General features: G+C 49.4%; 1 protein-coding gene across 20 annotated transcripts in view; it reads right to left on the bottom strand.

Moving 5' to 3' along the window:
* Window positions 1–10,146, bottom strand: part of ACAD10 (acyl-CoA dehydrogenase family member 10) — a 51,598-nt gene that overhangs the window by 8,576 nt on the left and 32,876 nt on the right. For 12 of the 20 annotated variants that reach the window (XM_086347819.1, XM_086347824.1, XM_086347826.1 and 9 more), the window contains 8 exons: window positions 6,781–6,921; window positions 6,172–6,309; window positions 5,956–6,046; window positions 4,848–5,006; window positions 4,012–4,184; window positions 2,265–2,408; window positions 1,211–1,288; window positions 15–615 (listed from right to left, as the gene is read on the bottom strand). In XM_086347819.1, coding sequence (XP_086203945.1) covers window positions 484–615; window positions 1,211–1,288; window positions 2,265–2,408; window positions 4,012–4,184; window positions 4,848–5,006; window positions 5,956–6,046; window positions 6,172–6,309; window positions 6,781–6,921 — 1,056 coding nt within the window. In that variant the 3' untranslated portion in view covers window positions 15–483. Of the gene's footprint in view, window positions 1–14; window positions 616–1,210; window positions 1,289–2,264; window positions 2,409–2,621; window positions 2,762–4,011; window positions 4,185–4,847; window positions 5,007–5,438; window positions 5,569–5,955; window positions 6,047–6,171; window positions 6,310–6,780; window positions 6,922–10,146 lie in introns of those variants that run through there. The other 8 variants (XR_015144509.1, XR_015144513.1, XR_015144510.1 and 5 more) reach the window with 4 other exon arrangements.

Raw genomic sequence — 10,146 nt, 5'->3', positions numbered from 1 at the left:
AAATTACCTAGCAATGGCTTCACAATTTGGGTTTATTTCCATTCTCCCAGAGCAGTCCTGCCCTGGGTCTGTAGGCTGCCACCATCAGCTGGGGGCGGTGGGGGACACAGAACAGGAAGCCACCATATCACCCTCAGATTGGGAGCAACCACAGGCATAGCACCCTGGCAGGACTCCTAATACTCATGCAGAGCCCCACAGCCAGAGAGAAGGGGCCTGGCTGCCCATCTGGCACCTGGACTAAAGATCACCTCTCCAGGCTCTTCATTACCCCCCTTCCCCCTTGCCTGAAACAGGCAACTCCAGGCTTCTTACACAGGAGTGTGTTCTGTAGGGACCCATCAAGGCTAGGTTCACAACAAGGATCCCAGGACAGAGCTGCCGGGAGGGGTGCAAGGAGCACACATACCAGGCCTTTGAAAGCACATCATTTAAAGATTTGGGCACCACAGGCCCGGCGGGGACGATCCGACTCCTGCAGGTCTAACTGCGGTGCTTCAGCTCCATCTTGGCCACTGACCTCTGGTGCATCTGATCAGCAAGGCGCAGTACCCGGACCCCCACGAAGAACTGAGCCAGTGGGTGGTCACTGCTCAGCCCTGCTGCTCCGAAGACCTGGCAGACACAGGGCAGGAGGGGAGGAAGCCCTGGGTGAGCCCTCATCCCGGAGAGCCCCACAAACAAGTGCCTGCTCCTAAGATGTGAGGACAGCTCAGAACAGCCACATTGCAAAGCTGTCCCCTAACACCTGTGTGACAACAGTGTTCTGTAAGACTCCAGGTGGGGCCTCACTAGCCATCCCAGGGACACCAAACTCCCCAGATCTGCTCCACTAGGTGACTTCTGCTGTTGGGAAGTCCCTCTCTAGGGGCCATGGGTTGAGATTTGAGAAGGAGGCATCTTTACATGGTTAGGAGGCTGGGCCTGGTGTAAGAAGAATCTAGGTTCCCCAAAATCTGAGCTCAGCTCCTTGCAAGCTGAGTGACCTTGGACAAATCACTTTGCTGTGCTTCTGTTTCCATGTATTCAAAATGGAAGCAGGAATAGGACCCCTCATAGGGTTGTATCTGGGGAGGAAGAGGACAGTCATTATGGGGGGTGTGCAACAAAGGGCAGCTGTTAGTTTACAGGAGGTTGGGCAGCTGAAGGAGAGGAATTTTGAATCTTGTGAATGATTCAGAAGAACCAGCGATCCATCATCTGTGCTCACCTGAATAGCACGATCAATCACTCGGGAAGCCATGGATGGGGCCACCATTTTAATCATGGCAATATCCAGAGCTGCAGCCTACAAGGAAGAGGAGTTGTGGTGAGGAGGGCAGACCCCAGGGCGGAACCTGTGGAAGACTGATCAGTTTCACAGGGAGGAGTAGAAACAGCAGCTCAGAACAGAGACCTCAGGTCCCTCCCGCTGGACCGCAAGCCTTGCCTGGTGCATGGACCCTGCACAGCACCAGCGGGGGTGGAGGGGCAGTGGGGGTGATGAGGCAGGTGACTCAGGATGCTATGTGGTGTGGGCAGCTGCCTGGTCAAGGAAAGATAAGGGGCATCTTCCCAGGCAGCATCACCAGCACACAGGCAACACAGATTGGGGACTGGCCTGAGCCTCCTTCGGGGTCATGATCAGCTCTGTATTCAAAGGGAAAGGTGAAACGAGGCCAGTCAAGACTCTGGGGGTTTAGGTTCAAGGATCTTCTCTGAATCTGGGATTTGGATCAAAGCCCCTGAGAGCCCTCATACCGCCACTAGAAAGCCAAGAAACCAGAATTTGAGCCTGGATCACCCCCTGCTACTGAGGGGTCTCAGCTAAGGGGTGGAGACCCGTGGAGAGATGGAGAAAGCAAGGGTCAGCCTGGCATCATGCCTGGCACTAGAGGCACTCGGGGCCATTTAAGGGATAATGTCACATTGAAAATGAAGCTTCTCTAACTCCCTGGCTTACTCTCAGTTTGCCTGATGCCTGTAAGATCAGGTGGGGCTGTAGCTCAGGCTGGGGCCCTGTGGCCCTGCTGTCTTGAACCCATAAGGTCACTGGGTCAGTAAAACAGAAAGGTCAATCCTCTTTATTGTACATTTTCTGTTTTTCAGAAGCTGCCCAGGTAATTCCAAGGAGAATTGAAGCAAAGTTATTTATGTCAAGGAGCCAAGCACTTTGTGGTTTGCTGAGTGGGGAGGGAAGTCAGCATCTATTAATAGATTTCTGGGCTGGCATCCCTCACTGTGTCCTCTGGACCTGTCCTCTGTGAGGTCCCTCAGCCACCTACCTTATTTCCCGCCACATCCATAACGTGGGCAGCTTTCAGCACCAGCAGCCGGGCCTGCTCGATCTCCACGCGGGACAGGGCAATGTCTGCCAGGACCATGCCCTGCTCTACAAGGGGCTTCCCAAAGGCCACGCGGGACTTCACCTGTGGACACAGGAGACAGGAGGGGAGGCATGGACGGTGCCCTGCAGAGGAGAGGGTGGAAGCACAGGAGAGGGCAGCGAGGGAAGCTAGACACTTGGTAGCTGCACAAATTATCTGCACAACCCCTTTACGCCAGCCATTCTGCCCCATCTGGGCAGGCCTCGCCTCCAGGCAGGACAGAGCTTGATCTGAGTCACCTGTGGCCCAGGGCTACTCTGGTAACCAGGCAGTGACTGTGGGCGCCTCGCACAGGCCAGGAGGGCGCCCTCTGCTGACAGGAGGGCCTGCTTCACGTCCTGAGGAACTCTGAGGAGCAAGTCTGGGTGCCAGAGCCCTCTTGTGGGCAACTGTTACTGCAACAGAGATTGAGTAGAGTGTTCAAAAGCTACAGGCAATCAGAAAAAGTGATAAGGGGTCCTTCTTCCACCTTATTTTTAAAAATTAAAAACAATTACAACACACACGAATATCTCATGGCAGAAAAGAGTATACACTTTCAGACAAAATATAAACACCCAGCACCCCATTATCTAGTAAATTATACTTACTATTTGGTGCATACCCTTCTAGACTTTTTGTATATGCATATACATATATCTGCTTTTTTTTTTTAAGTCATTCTATTACTTTATAGCCTTTTTTTCCACTTAGCATATGGCAAACGTATCTCTAGTTAACAAATAGATTACTACAGCATCATTTTGGAATTTCACTGCACACCCATAGCAGGGTTATCTAACCAGACCCCAATAGCTAGCCTTATAGGTGTTTCCTAACATAATCATGGCTGTGGTGAACCTCCTAGTATCAAATTTTTTGTAGATTCCTGATTACTCCCTTTCGACCAAGTCCAATGAGTAGCACGGCTACGTCAGTACTATAGCATCTTCTAAGATCTCTGACACATTAGGTCAGATTGATCTGCAGGATGAGAATGGAGACTATATCTAAGTCCTTAGAGAGGAGCGTTTTCTTTTAAACTGGCTGGTTTCAACTAAAAAGGATTTGAATCACAACTTTGCTCAGTAATGCGATACCCTGAACTGTTGCTATTCTTCATTAAGACTATCTTGTGAGACATCTGTTCAGTCTGAAGTTTCACTCTGAAATCACTTCAGAGTGAAACTGATTTCACTGATTTGAACCACTGTTCACAGCAATAACACTCTTGTATGGGCTTGCAACCTTCAAGGGGTCACAGAAGAATAAAGTTTTGGACGTGCTGGGGGAGGAGGACGATGCAGGGCTGGATGCTGGAACCCCGCTCTCCCTGTTGGCTGATGTTTAAAGGTGAGCTGGTGGCAGGATGGTCATCAGTGGACCATGACCCTGTGGGCCTGGAGCCTTGCCCTCTGCTGCCACAGAGCCCACAGAGCCCAGACGCCTTCTGTCCCCTTGGCAGAGGGAGGCGCATTCTGCTCTGGATTTGAAACTTTAACAAAGTAAAAGAGGCAGAGCAAACACAAGGACACAGCTTCTTGTAAAGAACATCACCTTGCTTCTTCACCTGCTAAGTCTGCTCTCAGGAAACAGGATTAGAAGTCTGAGAGGAAGACAGATGGGTCGTTCTGGTCCAGAGACAGGCGCAAAAGGAAGTACTTACTCGGGCCTTCATGAGCGCCAGCACCCTCTCTGAGCAGCCAATCAGCCGCATGCAGTGATGGATCCTGCCAGAACCTAGTCGGCCTAGGAGGATCTCAAAGCCCCTGCCGGGGCCCAGGATGATGTTCTCTTTGGGCACGCGCACCTGCTCGAACAGGACTTCACCGTGGCCACCTGAGAAAACCCATAGAGTACCCCTGAGCAATCTGCTTTCCTGTTTTCTCCAGATGCATTTATCTCAATATCCCTGCCCTTTTGTAGACTTAGAACATGATTGAAGGAGGATGGAAGGCAGGAACAAGACTATTGCAGATGGAAGGTAAATTGGTCATTTAAAATAAAGGAATAGTTTGGCATTCCTTTTATAAAACGTGACTCTAACTTAAACTGGAACTCCTAGTAGTCTATGACTCTCACAGTGTAGTGACCCTAAGGAAACTCTGAAGTCAAAATGTGGACAGCATCAGCAGAGAGAAAGGGCCCCTGTGAGAGGACCTCCAGGCCAGGAGATAGGCTGTCCACACTGTGGTCTATAAGAAAAGGTCTGGAGGGCATTTCCTGCCTCCTGTTCCATCCTCTGTGGCTTCCTTACCTCCTAGAGTCCTGCTTGTCTTCTATGATTAGAAGAGAAGGAAAAAAAAAACAAAAAACAGATGAATGCCTGTCTGAAGCTTGCCTGCATGGTTGATATTCATGGATAGAACTGAAATGCAGGAGCACGTGCCCTTCCAAATGTCCTCAGACTCTTACAGGTGTTACTTCTGCACTGGAGCAACTGCTATCCAAAGCCTTCTCCCTAGATCCAGACCCACACAGAGAACAAACAGACGCACAAACCTGGTGCGTCCTCCAGCCCATACACCCTCAGAGGCCGGATGATTTTTATCCCTGGGGTATCCATGGGAACCAAGAACATGGACTGCTGCTGGTGGCGTGGGGCATGTGGGTCTGTTTTTCCCATAAACACGCAGAGCTGGCAGCGAGGATCCAGGATGCCTGCCAGGAAAGGAGAGAGACAGACCCCCATCATCTGACACCACGGCCATCAGCTCCCCTTAAACACTCAGTCCTGGCCCAGAGAAGCTGAAGTCATCGAGCAGATGGGGCCCTTTAAGATGTCACGTGATCAGATGAGGACATGCAGCCTTTTGACCAGCAATAAGAGCAACTGGTTTCTGTCCCAGTGAGGAAGGAATCCAACATCCTAAGAACAGTTGTGTTTTTTTGTTTTTTTTTTTTAAAGCACAACGTCAGACTGAAAATACAATTTGAAGACAAGAGGCTGAAAACTGCTACTTTATCAGTGGCAGCCTGTTCTGCTTTGTTCCCACGGGAGGTGGAAACATGCTGGCTTTGGGCACAGGCTTCAGATTCAGGCCAGCCTTGAACTCTGGATGGTTCTCTACTTGCCAAGAGGGGGGCTAGTACCTTGGGCAGTGACTCAAGTCACTTCTCCATCCTGGTTTCCTTCTCTGTGAAGTGGGGATAATACCACAGACCTTCTGGGGAAGGGTGGAGACTCGGTGAGGGGAGGTCCCCACAGCATGTACCGAGGGCCCTGGAGAGTTAAAGCCTAGTGAACGACAGGATTATCACCAGCCCTTCTGCTGTAGCACAGCTGACCTCACAAGAGGGGGACACCATTGAGGAAGTGACCTCCGGCCTGTCTAAAGGGAGACACCCACAGCAGAATGAAGAGAGTGGGGAGTGGAGGAGAGATTCCTGGAACTGTCACATGTGGGGTCACCTGGGGTCCAGGTAGAACCTTTGGTTCTCTCAGGGTTTGCTGCCTCTTTTGGGAACAGAGACAGAATCTCCTTTGTGTTAACTGGAAATGAAGCTAGTTCCTCCCACAGTTTCTCAGACAACAGCAGGGCAGAGAAGATGTGCTTATCAGGGAAGACCCACATAAATGTGATTGAAAAATGAATTTCAGGCCAAATACCTGTGATCCACCACTTGTGACCGTTGATGACATAGAAGCCATCTTCCTCTCGGATGGAAGACTCAATGTTGGTGGCATCTGAGGAGGCGACCTGAGTGAGAGCACATTCTGATTAGAGCTGGCAAGGGTCCCAAGGTCCCTGATGGCAGAGCCCAGTGGGGCTGGGTGAGGGTCTGGCCTGATGAGGAGCGCCTGTGGGTGACCCAAGGTAGGCACCTGGGGCTCAGTCATAGCGAAACAGGAGCGAGCCTTTCCCTCCAGCAATGGAATCAACCAGCGGGCCTTCTGCTCCTCGGTGCCGTATCGAACCAGAAGCTCCATGTTCCCCGTGTCTGGAGCAGAACAGTTAAAGATCTGGAAAGGAGAAAAAGCACAAAGGCCTTATCATATTCAAAACTTCAGATTCCCCAGAAACATGGATCGGGGCTCCTTCCAAGATACACGCCCTCTGACATCCTTATCAAAGTCCTTCCTCTCCCCAAAGATGTAGAGACCCAGGACATTGTGAGTACAGCAGCTCAGAGTACCTAAGCTCAACCACAGAGCTTGTTGGGAGAGAAGGAATAGAGTAGAGCTGGGGAACTGAGGCTCCACGGAAGCCAGCCAGGCTGTACTCACTCGAGAAGATGCCCACCCCCTGCTCCTTTCCTGCTCTGGCTCCAGCTACCTGCCTGCAGTATCTTCAACTCATAAGAAGTCTGAGTTTGCGTCAGAGCTCCTGAGTCCAGTGCCACTGCTGGGAACCCCGTCAGCCCAGGAGGATGGCTGAACTCTCTGGAGGACAAGGATTTCCTCCCGTGCTGAGGAAGATGGTAAAGAAGGTACCTCAGGAGCATACAGAGACGTGCCCATGACCTCACACAAATGTGCGTACTCCACGTTGGTCAGCCCAGCTCCGTATTTCTTCTCAGGACCAGTCTCCAGGGGTAGGAAAAGGTTCCAAAGTCCTTCGGCCTTGGCTTTCTCCTGTCACAGCAAAAAAAAAAAAAATCAGGGATCCACATAGGGTGGTTGTCATACTATCTTGGCCCATGGAAAATAATGAGTAAGTCCAAACTACCAGGCTGGATACAACTCCACAGATATGTGGGAGGAGAATAGGAAGAGTCTGGGGACAGCCCATTCCTAACAGGGACGGTGGCAATCAGTTCACTTCGTCTGTACCCCAGATGCCCCACCTACCCGAGCCCCTCACTGTTAGCATCATTACTGTCATCACGATGCAGCATAAAACTCGCTCCATAACACAGAGAATGAAGGGTCGTTCAGTGAGCCTGCAGGGAACCGGCCAGGACATCTGGCAGCAGCCTCAGCTGCTCTGATGAGGTGCCCAAGAAGATCCCCTGATCGAGCTTTCTTCACGAGGCACAACTTTGTTCCTGGGGAAGTAAACCTGGGTTTCTGAATGTAGCTCCTGACAGGGAAACCAGGAAGTCTAGCCTGGGGGTTAGGAACCCAGGCCCTGAATCAGACTTCCTGCTTCAGGCCCTGCCCCACCACACCTGTTGGGAGACCTTAGGCAAGATGGTGTGCTCCCTGTGCCAGTTTCCTCATCTGTTGTATTGGGACGGTCACCACTCACCCTACCAGTCACAGCTACTGAGCAAGAGTAGGAATGGAGGTGACTGACTGACTGGAAAAAGCGTTTCCAAGTGGGAAAGTTATCAGGAGCTCAGATTAGAGAAGGAGGCTCAGAAATGGACAGGAAACAAGGGAGCGTAAAGAATGGCAGCAGGACAGACGTTCTGTAGTCCAGCTGTACAGTGAGTGAGTGCCAGCTATTTTCCCTCTCGAAAACATTTCACTCTTTCAGTTCCAGGTAGTGACAGAATATAGTGTGCCAGAAGCTGGAGCTGCACTAAATATTAGTGATGATGGAAATTCTTCCCACCGGGAGACCACCACCTGGCTGAGCTTCCTATCACACTGGGACTGCTCTCTAGGACACATACGACCAGAATCAGCACATATACTTGTTTCATGGCTGTGTTAAGCTAATTAGCTGAGACTGCAGTGACCAAGGAGAAGAAGGACAGATTAATTGGAACAAATGAAGCAGGAAAGGAAGGGAGAATAGGAAGGGAAGCAAGGGAGTTCTGAGAAGAGGAAGAATAAGGAAATGAATCATCTTGTGGGAGGGAAAAACACATAGATTTGAGCCCAGAAGATCTGGATTGAGTCCAGGTGCTATTATTTCTAGCTGTGTCCCTGGCAAACTTGATTCCTTATCTTTAAATTGAGGTTCATGATGCTTACCTCACAGGATTTGTGAGATGCAGTGTAAATGCCAAACATTCTTATTTATTGGTAGTCACGACACTGAATAAAACTCATGAGCCATAATTTCACCACTTTCCCCTAAAATCTTAGTTGTCATGATTCCCATTCAGGTATGACCACATGCAGAATGTTCTCTAAAGCAGATTTTTCATATGCATTCATTTTCGAGTCTAAAAGTGTTCACAGCATGAGTGTCTGCTTTTCCAACACTTCCGTGCATGAGACGGGTACATCTAATGGGTGAGGATTAAGTGTGCAGGTCAGCACGTGGGGGATAGGACATTTCACAAGGTAACAATGGGAGCATAGAATGGCAAGCAGCTTTCTGATATACATTTGGCAGTATTTGTCAAAACTTAAAATGGTCTCATTCAGGAATTCCCCGGCAGTCCAGTGGGTAGGATTCACTCACACTTCAGGGGCCCAGGTTCGATCCCTATTCAGGGAACTAAGATTCCAAAAGTCACGTGGTGCAGTTCAACAAAACCAACCATCCAAACCCAAAGCAAACAACAACTAAAAATGTTAGCCTTGGACCAGAATTTTTACTTCAAAGAATTCATGCAGGGACTTCCCTGGTACCAGAGGCTAAGAATCTGCCTTCCAATGTAGGGGACACAGGTTCAATCCCTGGTGGGGGAACTAAGATCCCATGTGTTGTGCGGCAACAAAGCCGGCAGGCTGCAACTAGAGAAGCCTGAGCACTCTAAGGTCCATGTACTCTAGAGACCGTGGGCCACAACTACTGAGACTACGCGCTGCAACAAGAGGGAAAAAACGTCTATGTGCACCACAGCTGGAGAAAGTCTGTGCACCATAAAGAAGACCCAGAGCAACAAATACTCTTTTCTTAAACTGACACTGTAGAAACAGTAAGTGAACACAGAAGTATGTAACAGCATTCGATACCCTTTGCTTGCACAGGATCCAAGCCCCTTCTTATTCTGGAGTGCTCTCTCACTGTAGACATTTCAGTGGCATGAAGATGTGAGCATGGGACCTACATGTGACTGGCTGAAAATTCCCACCTCAATCTTGGAGTCCTGAGAAAGCATCCGGACACTGCCCTAGTGACAGTCATGGCCAGGCTCCCCACAGCCGGCCTTCCCTTGGCTTCTACTGTCTCCTTCAGCTGGCTCTTCAGCCTCTCTGTCCATGTTAGCAACCAGCTGCTCACTCTGCTGCTTCAGTGACCTGGAGTGACCTAGACCGAAATCCCCACAGTGTCACTCAGGCAGGGGCAGGGTAGATAAATTACGGTGCATCCCCGATGTGGTCCCAGTGCCTGGGTTCATCTCCAAGCACTGACATGGGATACATCATTAAATAACATAAAACAACTGGAAGTTTCAAGTGCATAACACATTTTCATTACAACAGGAATGATAATAATATGTATTATTATGTACCAGAAGAAAGGAGCCGGGAGCCTATAAATCAAATTGTTGACAGTCATTATCTCAGAGGCCCAAGAATTTTAGAGAATTCTTTCCAGGTCATGAACTCTTTCTACTCTTGCCATGTTTGAACTCTGGTTACCTTGCAATAGGTTTATAACTATGAACAAAATTCAATGCCGTTTCTTTTTAATGTAGGTGATGGTTGCATCATAGGCAGAATATGTGCTCCTGAAGACCTCAGATAACTTAAGAACTAACACAAGCCAAGACCAATCCTGAAAAAGAACAGCAGGTATTTCCATTATACACTAAACTGATGTCACTGTATGTCAGGAGCATAAACGTAGTTTACAGTTGATGTGACGCTTTAGGTTTGATGTTATGGGTTCTTTAAAGAGAGCGTCATTTAATTGATGCAATTTATATCAGTCTCAAATTTACATGATTCAGACATGCATAAAATGAGTCCACGCTCCTCAGGATTATAAGCCACAGACTTGGCATTCCTCTG

This window comes from Bos grunniens, chromosome 17 (assembly GCF_055505025.1).
Source record: "Bos grunniens cultivar Pamir isolate PY7600 chromosome 17, Bosgru_T2T1.0, whole genome shotgun sequence".
Taxonomy (NCBI): Eukaryota; Metazoa; Chordata; class Mammalia; order Artiodactyla; family Bovidae; genus Bos; species Bos grunniens.
The sequence above is the reverse complement of the archived record's forward strand: the minus strand, read 5'-3'. Positions and strand labels throughout refer to the sequence as shown.